This window comes from Callithrix jacchus, chromosome 22 (assembly GCF_049354715.1).
Source record: "Callithrix jacchus isolate 240 chromosome 22, calJac240_pri, whole genome shotgun sequence".
Classification (NCBI taxonomy): domain Eukaryota; kingdom Metazoa; phylum Chordata; class Mammalia; order Primates; family Cebidae; genus Callithrix; species Callithrix jacchus.
The window spans coordinates 6,421,133-6,436,147 of NC_133523.1; the positions used below are offsets into that span (position 1 = coordinate 6,421,133).

The 15,015-nt window shown below is 45.4% G+C and overlaps 1 protein-coding gene across 2 annotated transcripts in view; it reads left to right on the top strand.

Moving 5' to 3' along the window:
* VAV1 (vav guanine nucleotide exchange factor 1) overlaps positions 1 to 15,015 on the top strand; it is a 78,100-nt gene that overhangs the window by 56,640 nt on the left and 6,445 nt on the right. Inside the window, exons 20-25 of one of the 2 annotated variants that reach the window (XM_078360353.1) lie at positions 2,682 to 2,818; positions 3,352 to 3,417; positions 5,053 to 5,084; positions 9,958 to 10,074; positions 11,053 to 11,170; positions 13,219 to 13,306. In XM_078360353.1, coding sequence (XP_078216479.1) covers positions 2,682 to 2,818; positions 3,352 to 3,417; positions 5,053 to 5,084; positions 9,958 to 10,074; positions 11,053 to 11,158 — 458 coding nt within the window. In that variant the 3' untranslated portion in view covers positions 11,159 to 11,170; positions 13,219 to 13,306. Of the gene's footprint in view, positions 1 to 2,681; positions 2,819 to 3,351; positions 3,418 to 5,052; positions 5,085 to 9,957; positions 10,075 to 11,052; positions 11,171 to 13,218; positions 13,307 to 15,015 lie in introns of those variants that run through there. The other variant, XM_002761642.7, reaches the window with a different exon arrangement.

Sequence of the window (15,015 nt, forward strand, 5' to 3'; positions counted from 1 at the left end):
GTGGGCAGGGGGAGAATTCATCTCCATTGATGTGGACCCAGGGACAGAGCCCCATAATCATATCAACAGCCACATTGGGCCAGGTGCAATGGCTCACACCTGTAATCCCAGCAATTTGGGATGCCAAGTTGGGAGGATTGCTTGAAGTCACGTGCACACCACCACACCTGGCTAATTAAAAAATTTTTTATTATAAAGATGGGGTCTTGCTATGTTGCCCTGCCATACTGTATAAATTAAATTATACAGTATGTGCTTATTTTAATTAATTAATTAATTTATTTTTGGAGACAGAGTCTTACTCCATTGCCCAAGCTGGAGTGCAGTGGTGCAGTCTTGGCTCACTGCAACTTCCACCTCCTGAGTTCAAGCAATTCTCCTACCTCAGCCTCCTGAGTAGCTGGGACTACAGGCACATGCCACCATGCCTGGCTAATTTTTGTATTTTTAGTAGAGATGTGGTTTCACCACGTTGGCCAGGCTGGTCTTGAACTCCTGACTGCAAGTGATCCACCTGCCCAGCCTCCCAAAGTGCTGGATTACAGGCATGAGCCACCATGCCCAGCCTTAATTTTAAAAAAATTATATATATATCTATATGTATCTCCTTCTGTTGTTCTGTTGTATTGAGGACATTTGAGTTATTTCTAGTTTTTTATTATTGCAAATAAAGCTGATACATATACGTCATATTGTGTGTGTGTGTGTGTGTGTGTGTGTAATTTTTTAATTTTTAGAGGCAGAGCCTTACTCTGTGTCCCAGGCTGGAGTGCAGTGGCAGGACTGTCCCACTTATAAGCCATTTATCTGACATATACATATATAACATAAGCCAGGTGTTGTGGCTCCTGCCTGTGATCCCAGAGCTTTGAGAGACCAAGGCCAGGAGTTTGAGACCAGCTTAGGCAACATAATGAGACCCTGTGTCTACAAAAAACTGTTTTAAAAATTAGCAGGGCTCCTGCTTGAGCCCAGAAGTTAGATGTTACAGTGAGTCATGGTCCTGCCATGCACTCCAGCCTGGGCAACAGTAAGATCCTGTTTCAAGAAAATAAAAAGATAAATATGTGACATATATGCGTGGGTGTGTTTCCTTATTATTACTCATTACCTAATTAGCAATAGCTAGCTTTCTTAGCAATAGTCAAAATTAGAGGCAAGCCGTGTGTCCTTTATACAACAGAATATATATATATGCACATATGTACACATACATATTATGTATTTTACTAAGAGAGAAAATAGTGTAAGATGTGTAAAAACAACAAATCTTAAGTATGAGTCAATAAATTTTTATCCATGTAACCAACAATCAAATAAAGATATAGAACATTTCCATCCCGGGCTGGGCGCGGTGGCTCACGCCTGTAATCCCAGCACTTTGGGAGGCCAAGGCGGGTGGATCACGAGGTCAAGAGATCGAGACCATCCTGGTCAACATGGTGAAACCCCGTGTCTACTACAAATACAAAAAATTAGCTGGGAATAGTGGCACGTGCCTGTAATCCCAGCTACTCAGGAGGCTGAGGCAGGAGAATTGCTTGAACCCAGGAGGTGGAGGTTGCGGTGAGCCGAGATCGCGCCATTGCACTCCAGCCTGGGTAACAAGAGCGTAACTCCGTCTCAAAAAAAAAAAAAAAAGAACATTTCCATCCCTCCAGAACTGCATTGTCCAATATAAATTAATTAAAATGAAATCACCTTAAAATTCTTTTACTCACATTAGCTTTGAAGTCCTCAACAACCGCCTGTGGCTAGTGGTTACTACACTGGACAGATCCATCACCAGAGAGCGTTTTATCAGACAGCACTGCTACTCACCTATCTTCCACAGGGAACCACGGCCTGGCCTCTATCAACATAGATTAATTTTGTCTGCTCTTGAGTTTTCTATAAATAATATAGCACATGCTTATTTCACCTGGCTTCTTTTATTCAACATAACAATGGTGAGATACATTGATGTGGTTGCCTGTAGCAATAGCCGGTTCTTTTTCATTGTTGTATAGTATTCCATTATGTGATGGTATCACAATTTGTTTGATTGATCAACCTACTGAAGATATTTGGTTGGTTGCCGGTTTTTGGGTATTGTGAATAAAGCTGTAACTTTTGAAAGATATGGTTTTCTTTTTCTTTTTTTTTTGAGACAGAGTCTCACTCCATCACTCAGCCTGGAGTGCAGTGGCGTGATCTTGGCTCACTGCAACCTCTGCCTGCTGAGTTCAAGTGATTCTCCTGCCTCAGCCTCCCTAGTACCTGGGATTACAGGTGACCACTATCAGGCCTGGCTAATTTCTGTAGTTTTGGTAGAGATGATGTTTCACCATGTCGGTCGAGCTGGTCTCAAACTCCTGACCTCAGGTGATCCGCCTGCCTTGGCCTCCCAAAGTGATGGGATTACAGGCGTGAGCCACTTCGTCTGGCCAGGACACATATTTTAATTTATCTTGGGTTGCTGTGTTACAGGGTAGATGTTTCACTTCAGTAGATATTGCTGAATAGTTTTCCAAAGGGTAGCCCTGCCAGCAGTGAGTGAGAGTTCCAGTTGCTCCACGTCCTTGTCAACACTTGGTATTGCCAGTCTAAAAAGAAACATTTTAGCCATTCTGGTGGGTGGCAAGATTCAGGGTTGAAAATTGACTGCCAACCACCCTGAACCCCTGTACCTTGTCTTCTAGGTCTGCCCAAGATGGAGGTGTTTCAGGAATACTACGGGCTTCCTCCACCCCCCGGAGCCATTGGACCCTTTCTACGGCTCAACCCTGGAGACATTGTGGAGCTCACGAAGGCTGAGGCCGAACAGAACTGGTGGGAGGTACAGGCTGGGGCCACAGGAGTGATAGGATGAGACCCAAGTATAGGGTGATGGGTTCATGTGGTCTCAGGGAGCTGGGTCATAGCCCCACTGTACTCTGGAGGTGATGCCTGGGGAGTGGGGTAGACTGAGATTTCTGGGTATAGCTCTCTGGAAATTAACTGATTATCATCACCTCTCTGTGTTCTCCAGGCCATCCTGAGATAGATGGACAAGTAGAGTGAACATTGAGCAGAGATGGACACACACCGCACACACACACACACACACACATGCACACACACGCACTCAGGCACACACACATGCACTCATGCACACATACACAGGCACTCACTGACGCACATGCAGGCACTCACGCGCTCATGCACGCACGCACATATGCACCTGCACGCACTCATGCACACATGCGCACACACACGCACATGCGCGAGTGATGGGACAGGCTCCATGTGTAGGGTTATGGGTTTAGGTGGTGGGAGGGGTCGTGGATCCTATAACCTCTCCGTTCCTATTTTTGTCTCCTGGCTGTTTAGGGCAGGAATACGTCTACTAATGAAATTGGCTGGTTTCCTTGTAACAGGGTGAAGCCCTATGTCCATGTGAGTGCCTCAAGTCTGAATGGAACCAGGGCAAGGGGTCCAGGGATGGTCCTGGGAGGACGGGCAGACTTGGAAAGACACTCTGGAGCTGGGGAGGTGGCTGCCCATTATGGCGGGACTTTCTCCAACTCAAGGCTTTGCCCACCCCGCCAACTGAGCGCGGAGAGGGGCCACCCTGGAAACAATGATTAATCTTTTTCTCCTTGATCATTTTTGTATAAAAGTCCTTTCCTTCCTACCCCGGTATGCTAGGGAGGAAGGAGCAGAGACCTAGAAGGTGGGGCCGCCCCCTCCCTTCTCCTCCCTTCCTTTCCCCTCTCTTCCCCTCTCCTCTCTTTCTTTTTTGGACAGAGTTTTGCTCTTGTTACCCAGGCTGGAGCACAATGGCATGATCTCAGCTCACTGCAACCTCCGCCTCCTGGGTTCAAGGGATTCTTCTTCCTCAGCCTCTCAAGTAGTTGGGATTATAGGCACCCATCATCGTGCCAGGCTAAGTTTTATATTTTCGTAGAGATGTGGTTTCACCATGTTGGTCAGGCCGGTGTTGAACTCCTGACCTCAGGTGATCCACCCACCTTGGCTTCCCAAAGTGCCTGGATTAAGGTGCGAGCCACTGCACCCGGCCCCAGCAGTGCACCATTTTACGTTCCCATCAGCGGGGTGCAGGGCCCCGATTCCTCCACACCCTTGCCAGCATTTGCCGCTTCCTGTCTTGTTTGCTGTTGGTTTGTTTTTGCCTTGTAGTAGCTGCCCTGCTGTTGGTTTTGACGTAGTGGAAGTGAGCACTTTTGCCCATATTTAGATGAGGGTTGGCAAACTTCTTCTGTAAAGAGCCGAACAGTAATGTAACTATGTCACCCTCGAGGGTCCCAGGCAGTTTTGCACCCCTTCAGCTCTGCCCCTGCACTGAGGAAATAACCTCAGATAATCTGTAAATGATGTGTGGGCATATCTATGTTCCCATAAATCATAATTCATGGGCACTGAAAGGTGAATTTCACATAGTCTTCACAATCCAAAAAGTATTCATTTGGCTAGGTGTGGTGGCTCATGCTTATAATCCCAGCCCTTTGGGATGCCAAGGTGGGAGGATGGCTTGAGGCCAGGAGTTCGAGACCAGTCTGGGAAACAAAGGGAGACCCTCAGCCTCATCTTGACACGATTTTTAAAAAATTAAAAATTGGCGAGTGTGGTGGCACTCATGCCTATAGTCCAGCTCCTCCGGAGGCTGAGGTGGGAGGATGGCTTGAACTCAGGCGGTCGAGGCTGCAGTGAGCTATGATCATACCACTGCACTAAGCCTGGGCAACATAGTGAGACTGTCTCTAAAATTAAAAAACAAATTCTTTTGATTTTTGCCAACCGTCTAAAAATGTAAGAACCATTCTTGGCTTAAGGGCTATGAGAAACTGCTGAGAAGCAACCCCTGCTTTCTATGAAACCGACAGTCTCTCCCCCGTGATTCTGGGACTGTATCACAAGGAGTAGCACATAATATGCCTGGCACATAATAGGCACTCAATAAATGCAAGTGGAATGAATGAATGAATGAATGAATGAATGAATGAAGGGCCCTGCCCTCTGCTGTCAGGCTGGGTCTTTACCCTAAATCAAGGTTTCTGTCTATGTTCTTAGGGCCCTCCTCAGGACCTGTCTGCTTATCTCTGGTAAGTAGAAACATGCTTTTATTTTTTTCAACGAGGGGTTTCTGGATTGGGGTTCCAGGCTGGGTATGGGAGGGGCCTCCAGGTTAATTAGTTACGTACTCTGTGAACCCTGAGCACTGATTTCTGAATCTAGCTCTGGGCTGGGGGCTGCTGGGGAGGGGGCGGACAAAAGAGGGTCCCTGACCTTGGGAGATGATGGTCTTGTTGGAAGGAAACTGGTTATGACGACGATGATGAGGATGAGGATAGTGAAGATGGTGGTGATGGTAATGACAGTCCAGGTGTTTTTGTGGGACTTTTCGTTGTTTGTTTTGTACCTATAGCACATCAAGCACACGGGTGGAGTTTCCAGTGTGGGTTTTGGAGTCTTGGAGCCTGCTGACCTGGATTCAAATTCTGACTCCAACATTACCTAGCTGTGTGACGTTGGGACAGTAACTTAACCTCTCTGTTTCAGCATTCCTCTCTGGAAAATAGCTTCATGACAGTATCTACTTCATAGCATTGTTAGGAGGTATAAGTGAGTCTGTTAAGTGCCTTCGTCCTGGTCCTGACACATAACGAGCCCTTTATATAGCATTAGCTGCTGCTGTTACTACATTTAATCTGTTCTAAGATGAATGTCTTGTTTTCCCTTCACATTTGAACATCTCTGCCATTGAAATGGCTCTTGCAATCAACCGTGTCCGTCTTCTGCTGAAATGTATAGACAGGAAACATTCTTTCGTAATGGCACATAAAAGAATGGTGCACTGAGGAATTGCTGGCGCCCCCGCTCTTTAAGGAGCTCTTCTAAGTTTCACAGAAGTCCTTCGGTAGACAATTGCAATGCAATTCTTATTCCCTGCCCCTACTTTTTTTTTTTTTTGCCGAGGTGGAATCCTTTTTTGCAAAGGAGTGTGAGAGAGGGGAAGTGACTTACTTCATGTCACATGGTGAGGAAGTGATGGAGATGGGATTTGAACCCAAAGCCTCCATTTACCATCTCTTGCTAGTAATAAAACACAACATGATGATGCTACCATCTTCTTGTTGCCCAAGCTGGAGTGCAGTGGTGTGATCTCAGTTCACTGCAACCTCTTCAAGTGATTCTCCTGCCTCAGCCTCCCAAGTAGTGGGGATGACAGGTGCTCACCACCACGCCTGGCTAACTTTTTATATTTTTAGTAAAGACAGGGGTTTCACCATGTTGGCCAGGCTGGTCTTGAACCCCTAACCTCAGATGATCCTTTAGCCTCGGCCTCCCAAAGTGCTGGGATTAAGGTGAGAGCCACCTTGCCTGGCTGACACTCCCATCTATCTTTTTTTTTTTTGAGACGGAGTCTCCATCCTCAGCCTCTTGAGTAGCTGGGACTATAGGCACGTACCACCACACTCGGCTAATTTTTGTATTTTTAGTAGAGATGGGGTTTCCTATGTTGGCTAGGATTGTCTCAAACTCCTGACCTTGTGATCCACCTGCCTTAGCCTCCCAAAGTGCTAGGATTACAGGCGTAAGCCACCGCACCCGGCTGACACTCTCATCTTCTAAGTGCCTACCACATAGTAGTAGGTACATTATTGCCATTTATTAAAAAATGTGCCTCTGTGGCGTCTCCCTCTTTTCAGAAGAGGAAATTGAGGACCAGAGGGCAAAATCAGTTGCTGAGGTCTTAGAATGCATAAGTGGCAGAGTCGGGATTCAAACCGTGATCTCCAGTGGCAGGGTCAGAATTAGAACGGTGGTCTCCTGGATTAGCACTCATTCCGATCTTCTGCGCCAAGATGTGGTCAGTGGGGTGGGGACAAAGGTGAGACCAGGGAGGCTCTCTCATGGCTGCAAGATTTAAGGGGATGCTGAAAATCTCAGTGATTAAAGTCCATCATGTTCTATGCAACATTAAAAAAAAAATCAAACACAAGGCGAAAAAAAATTTGAGATGAATAAATATCAAAATTGTAAATAAAGACAGGATCTAATAAGGCCAGGAGTAGGAGGTGGGTCTGGCGGTCAGATTCTGTCTTTATTCAAAAATTCGACATTTTGTTCATCATGATTTATTTGCATTCATTAAAAAAATATATTAAACATCAACTCGAACCAGATTTGCATACAATTTTTAAAACTGAGGTGAAATTCGGCCAGGCGCGGTGGCTCACACCTGTAATCCCAGCACTTTGGGAGACTGATGCGGGCAGATCACTTGAGGTCAGGAATTTGAGAACAACCTGGGCAACATGGTGAAACCCTGTCTCTCCTGAAAATACAAAAATTAGCCTGGCATGGTGGTGGGCGCCTATAATCCCAGCTGCTGGGAAGGCTGAGGCAGGAAAATCGCTTGAAGCCAGGAGACGGAGGTTGCAGGTACGCCAGGATCTCACCATTGCACTCCAGCCTGGGCGACGGGAGCAAAACTCTGCCTCAAAAACAATTATGTATTATGTATGATTATGTATTACACATAACTATTAATATGCATTATTTATGTTACACATTTACATTTATATATGTTGTACCATATATTTATTTTACATAGACTATGTATGATGTATTCTATGTAATATACATATTACATGCATATGTATATTACATTTATATTATGTTACAGTTATATATAATTATACATAGCTATCTGGATATGTATATTACATTTATATTATGTTACAGAGTTATATATAATTATTATACATAGCTATCTACAATATAGTTATATATTATGTAATATATATTATCATGTGATAATGTATTGTATATTATGTAACAATATGTAATAATAACTTATATTATTGTGTAACGGTATATATTATGTGATAATATATATATAATATATATATATTATATAATATATAATATATTATCACATAATATATACCATATTATATCACATGATAATATATATTATTACATAATGATATATCACTATTATGTAATATATTACACAATAATATATTATTATTACATAATATATTACATAATAATATATTATTACATAATGTATATTATCACGTGATAATATACATCATTATATATAACTATTATTATTATTTTTGAGACTGAGTCTCGCTCTGTCACCCAGGCTGGAATGCAGTGGCATGATCTCGACTCACTGCAACCTCTGCCTCCCAGGTTCAAGCAATTCTCCTGCCTCAGTCTCCCGAGTAGCTGGGATTACAGGTGCCTGCCACAATGTATTTTTAGTAAAGACAGGGGTTTCATCATGTTGGCCAGGCTGGTCTGGAACTCCTAACCTCAGGTGATCTGCCCGTTTGGCTGATTTTTCATTCATTTTGATTTCTAAGAGTATCGTATTAAAATACACTTTGTTTTACTTATGGTCATTTACCTTGATGACTGGGTTTTTGGCTCTCACTCATATTTTGCATCTGAGGCTCATGACTTATTCTCCTTCCCCTACGTCTGTTCTGGTGACCACGGAGATGGGCACCCAGTGAGCCTTCAGGGAATGCCCGGCGAAGCCATCGCCAAATTCCAAAGACCCAGCCAGACCCAAAGGGCTGAACCATCTGCCCGAATCCGAGTGTCAAACCGTGGTTGTGACCTACAGCAGTGGAATCCCGCTGCCCTTGCCTATGCTCCTACCGAGTACCAGCTGGGTCAGGAGACCTCCACCCAGGTGGCGCTGAAGGTATTGAGAGGCAGACACCCAGACAGGACAACAGAGTCGATGTATCCGGGGGACCAACGGCCTGAGAGTGGAGAGGCTGACAGCATTTCCAGGCTGCAGGCCCCCGAGCAGGGTCTCATCCACATATGTATTTACTCTTAGATAGGTAATTCTTCTTTGTTTTTTTTAATGTACTTAACAATGGAGACAGGAAGGAATAAGGGAGGAAAATAACAAGCAGCCAACCAATATTTCATTTAAACCTGGGAAATGCTATGCGATTGCTGAGGAGTGATTTACTTCCAATTTTGTGGTCACTTTTAGAATAGGTGTGATGTGATACTGAGAAAAATGTATGTTTTGTGGATTTGGGGTGGAGAGTTCTGTAAATGTTTATTAAGTTTACTTGTTCCAGGTCTGAGTTCAAGTCCTGGACATCCTTGTTAATTTTCTGTCTCGTTGATCTGTCTAATATTGATGTTGAAGTTTCCCACTATTACTGTGTGGGAGTCTAAGTCTCTTTGTAAGTCATTAAGAACTTGCCTTATGTATCTGGATGCTCCTGTATTGGGTGCGTATATATTTAGGATCGTTAGCTCTTCTTGTCTTATTGATCCTTTTACCATTATGTAATGTCCTTCTTTGTCTCTTTAGGTCTTGGTTGCTTTAAAGTCTATTTTATCAGAGACGAGAATTGCAAGTCCTGCTTTGTTTTTTTTGTCTCAATTTGGTTGGTAAATCTTCCTCCATCCCTTTGTTTTGAGTCTTTGTGTATCCTTGCATGTGAGATGGGTCTGGATGCAGCACACCGATGGGTTTTGGCTTTTTATCCAATTTGCCAGTCTGTCTTTTGACTGGGACATTTAGTCCATTTAAATTTGGGATTGATATTGACATATACGAGTTTAATGCTGCCATTTAATGCTGGCTGCCTGTTGACAGGTGATTCTTATTAATACACAGGTGCTCTACATTCACTCATAACTCAGAAACATATCAAGTAGGCAGCTGTTATCAGCCTACCACTAATTACAAACTAAAAGGGTCCCTCCACAGAGGAGCCATAGGGGCAGGGTAAACTTAATGTTTCTCCACAGGTTCCGGCCCCTGCCTCCCCGGGGCCTACCGCGCTGCTGAAGGGCTGTGAGATCCAGGCTGTCACCAACTTAAAAAATCAAGGCGGTTCACAGGGGAAAGGCAGCCTCTGCACGGCGACGTGGGGCCCAGGCACGGGAACGCACAACTCTGTCGTTGGTGTATCTCTGCAGGTACGCAGGCCCCATGGAGCGCGCAGGGGCAGAGAGCATCCTCACCAACCGCTCGGACGGGACGTTCTTGGTGCGGCAGAGGGTGAAGGACGCAGCAGAATTTGCCATCAGCATTAAGTAACTCCTCTCTCCCTGACCCCACACCCTTTTGGGGCCTTGGTCCTGTAGGCTTGGGGAAAAGGGGTATCCAGGTTTTACTTTTTCAAAGCGTACAGTGATAACATTCACCTTTTACTGAGCCCTGCAGGGTCCCAAGTGCTTTTCACCTTCCTTATTTCTTTCAACTGACAACCACAAGCACGAGATCTGATTCTTATAGGGGCTCAAAAAGACTTTTAAAAATTAATTAAATAATTAAAGACAGAGCCTCCCTCTGTCATCCTGGCCTTTCTTTTTTCTCTTTTCTTCCTTTCCTTTACTCCTCCCCTTCCCCTCCCCCCTCTCTCCCCTCCCCTCCCCCTCCCTCCCTCCCCTCCCCCTCCCTCCCTCCCCTCCCCTTCCCTTTCCCTCCCTCCCTCCCCTCCCCTTCCGTTTCCCCCCCCTCCCCTCCCCTTCCCTTCCCCCTTCCCCTTCCCCTCCCTTCTCCCTTCCCCTCCCTCTTTCCTTTCCTCTTCCCTTTCCTCTTTCCTCCCTCCTCCCCTCCCCTCCCCTCCATCCTCCCTGCCCCCTCCCTTCCCCTCCCCCCTTCCCCTTCCCTTCCCTTCCCATTCTCCCTCTGTCACCCAGGCTGGAGTGCAGTGGCATGATCTTGGCTCACTGCAACCTCCACCTCCCGGATTCACGCAGTTCTGCCTCGGCCTTCCGAGTAGCTGGGATTACAGGCACGCACCACCACACTCGGCTAATTTTTTGTATTTTTAGTAGAGACAGGATTTCACTATGTTGGCCAGCCTGGTCTTGAACTCCTGACCTCAAGTGATCCATCCACCTCAGCCTCCCAAAATGTTGAGATTATAGGCATGAGCCATCATGCCCAGGCTGAAGGCTTTTATTTTTAATCAATTTTCATATATATTTTTTCTTTTTTTTAACTTCCAGGAATTTCTAATTTTTAAAATTAATTTCATTAATTTTTTTTGTGTGTGTATGTGACAGAGTCTCACTCTGTTGCCCAGGCTGGAGTGCAGTGGTGAGATCTCAGCTCACTGCAACCTCTGCCTCCCAGGTTCAGGGGACCCTCCCAGCTCAGCCTCCTGAGTAGCTGGGACTACAGGTATGCACCACCACACCCAGCTAATGTTGGTATATTTTGTAGAAACTAGGGTCTCCCCATGTTGTCCAGGCTGGTCTCATACTCCTGACCTCAAGCCATCCTCCCAACTCAGCCTCCCAAAGTGTAGGGATTACAGGTGTGAGCCACTGCATCCCCTCTACATATATTTTTTCAACTTATTTTAGAATCAGAGGGTATATGTGCAGCTTTGTTAGGAAGGCATATTACAACAATGCTGAGGTTTGGAGCTGTGAGTGATCCCATCACCCAGGGAGTGGGGAGTGAGCATGTACTCCGCAGGGAGTTTTCAGCTCTTTCATCTCACCCTCCTCCCTCTAGTGCTCCCCCGCATCTATTGTTCCATCTGTGTGTTTTTTTTTTTTTAGGATGGAGTCTCACTCTGTGGCCCAGGCCAGAGTGCAATGGTACAGTCTCAGCTCACTGCAACCTCTGCCTCCCGGGTTCAAGCGATTCTCCTGCCTTTGCCTCTTAAGTAGCTGGGATTGCAGGTGTGCACCACCACACCTGGCTAATATTTTGTATTTTTAGTAGCGATGGGGTTTCACCATGTTGGCCAGGCTGGTCTTGAACTCCTGACCTCAGGTGATCCACCCGCCTTGGATTCCTAAAGTGCTGGGATTAGGGGCATGAGCCACCATGCCTGGCCAATACTATTCCCATCTTTATGTCCATATGAACCCAATGTTTAACCCTTTCTTATAAGTGAGAACGTGTGGTGTTTGGTTTTCTGTTCCTGTGTTAATTCACTTAGGATCATAACACCCAGTGCATCAAGGTTGCCGCATGCACATGATCTCATTCTTTTTCAGGGCTGTATAGTAGTCCATCATGTATATGTACCACATTTTCTCATCCAGTCCACTGTTGATGAGCACCTGGGTTGATTCCATGTCTTTGTGATTGTGAATGATGAACGTCCGAGCAGATGTGTCTTTCTGGAAGCACAATGACTTTGTCCTTTGGGCAGATGGTACCCAGTAATGGGGCTGCTGCATCAAATGGTGGTTGTAGTTTTAGTTCTTTGAGAAGTCTCCAAAGTGCTTTCCACAGTGGCCGAACCAACTTACATTCCAACCCACAGTGTAGAAGAATTCCCTCTTCTCACATGCTGCTGAGTTGGTAATTTCGTGTTTATTTTTGGCTCCTGTGAATTTCCCTTGTTTTTCTTTTGAGAACTCAGCATTTTCTTCCCTCAGTATTTCTGGGGTAATAGGAAGGTTTTTTTTGGTGGTTTTGTTTTTTATCTAGTTTGCCAGATGCGCAGGAGTGGAAGTCTTTTCCAAGGCCCCTTTTAATCTATGTCCACCATATTGTCAGAAATGGTCTCTCCTCCCTCTTCCTTTCTATCCTTTGGTCATCTATATTGGTGGAAGGGGAGCTCTCTTCCTATCTATTCTAGAACATTACAACATCTTTCTTTCCTTCTCTTTCTTCTTCTTTTTCTTTTTCTTTTCTTTTCTTTTCTTTTTTTTTGAGATGGAGTTTGTTCTTGTTGCCCAGGCTGGAGTGCAGTGTTGTGATCTCAGCTCACTTCAACCTCGACCTCCCGGGTTCAAGCGATTCTCCTGCCTCAGCCTCCCAAGCAGCTGGGATTACAGGTGCACGCCACCACACCTGGCTAATTTTTTGTATTTCCGGTAGAGACAGGGTTTCTCCATGTTGGTCAGGCTAGTCTCGAACTCCAGACGTCAGGTGATCCGCCTGCCTCAGTCTCCAAAGCTCTGGGACTACAGGTGTGAGCCACCATGCCTGGTGAACATTGCTTTCTTTACAGGGTCTTACTGACTTCTCAACAAACCTGTGAGTCAGGGAAGATGATTCCTTGATTCCTCTTCTACGAGAGGAAGACGTTAGGGCTTAGAGTAGCGAAGGCCCTAGGGAAGGGGTTCCGTTGGGACAGCTTCAGCCTTTGGGTTCCAGTGGTTGCTTCTCCCTGAAGGGGTCAAGTTTCCTTCTTCCATGATTGGGGCTTGGTGGGGAATGGGCTTGGTTCCCAGACTCAGGGCCCAGTGACCATCTGGTTCCAGATATAACGTCGAGGTCAAGCACATTAAAATCATGACAGCAGAAGGGCTGTACCGGATCACGGAGAAAAAGGCTTTCCGGGGGCTTACGGTAAGTGCCAACGTCCCTCCACCCCAGCTTCCCAGAACCTGGGAGGACCTTCCCTGCACCTCCATCTTTTCCCACATTCAGGGTGACCCCCTCTAGTGGCGCTACAGTGCGAGTGACCTTAAACTTATGCTCTTAACCATGAACAATGGGAGTAATAATGAATAAAGCAGTTGAGTACTGACAGAGCATTTCAGTGTAAGATATGTTCATTTTTGTTTTTTTGAGACAGTCTCTATCGCCAGGCTGGAGCACAATGGCGCAATCTTAGCTCACTGCAACCTCCACCTCCAGGATTCAAGCCATTCTCCTGCCTCAGCCTCTCAAGTAGCTGGGACTACAGGCATGCGCCACCACACCTGGCTAATTTTTGTATTTTTAGTAGAGACAGGGTTTCAACATGTTGGGCTGGATGGTCCTGATCTCTTGACCTTGTGATCTGCCTGCCTCTGCCTCCCAAAGTGCTGGGATTACACTTGGGAGCCACTGGCCCAGCTGATATGTTAATTTTTAAATTTGATTCATACATATATACATATATATGTATATATGTGTGTGTATATATACATATGTACATGTGTATTTATATTTTACTTATGCATATATACATACATATGTATATATGTGTATATACGTGTGTGTGTGTGTGTGTGTGTGTGTGTGTGTGTAGAGAGAGAGATTGAGAGAGAGAGAGAGCCTGTTGTCCAGGCTGGAGTGCAGTGGTATAATCACAGCTCACTGCAGCCTCAAATTCCTGGGTTAAACAATCCTCTTACCTCAGCCTCCTGAGTAGATGGGACTATAGACATGCGCCACCATGCCTGGCTAATTCAAACAACACTTTTTGTTGTAGATATGGGGACTTGCTTTGTTGCTGAGGCTGGCCTTGAACCCTGGGCTCAAATGATCTATCTTAGCCTCCCAAAGTGTGTGAGCCACTGGATTCAGCCCTCAGACATGTAATAGATAGGAACCTAATTCATCCCTCAACCTCTGTTCTAGTTCCCATTTCACAGACGGGTAAAACTGAGGCTTACTCCTTATCTAGCTTCACTGGATGGCAGAGCCCTTAGCTTGTCTCCACCTAATCTGCATAATCATGTGAGCAATAATTCAGATGCCTTTTGAGTGTTCTTGCTTCTGTTTGGTGCCTTGTAATTTTCCTTTTTCTTTCTTGCTTTTTTTTTTTTGAGACGAAGTTTCACTCTTGTTGCCCAGACTGGATCTCAGCTCACTGCAGCCTCCACCTCCCAGGTTCAAGCGATTCTCCTGTCTCAGCCTCCTGAGTATCTGGGATGACAGGCGCATGCCACCATGCCTGGCTAATTTTTGTGGTATTTTTAGTAGAGATGGGGTTTCACCATATTGGTCAGGCTGATCTCAAACTCCCGACCTCAGGTGATCTGCCTGCCTCGGCCTCGCAAAGTGCTGGGATTACAGGTGTGAGCCACCACGCCCAGCCAGCACCTTATACTTTTCAACCATATTTTAGACATTTTTAAGCCTAGTGGTCTAAGGCATATGGTTTTTACCCATGTTGTGTGGGCCCTTGAGAAGCTGCGTCCTCTGAAGGAAAATCCAGAATTTTGCATGCATCTATTTTTTTGAAGGGGGGTTGACTTAGATTTCACTTGATTCTCAAATGGATCCTTGACTCCCCCAAAGGTTAATTTATTCAACAGATCTTTTTTTCCCCTCCATATTTTTTATTC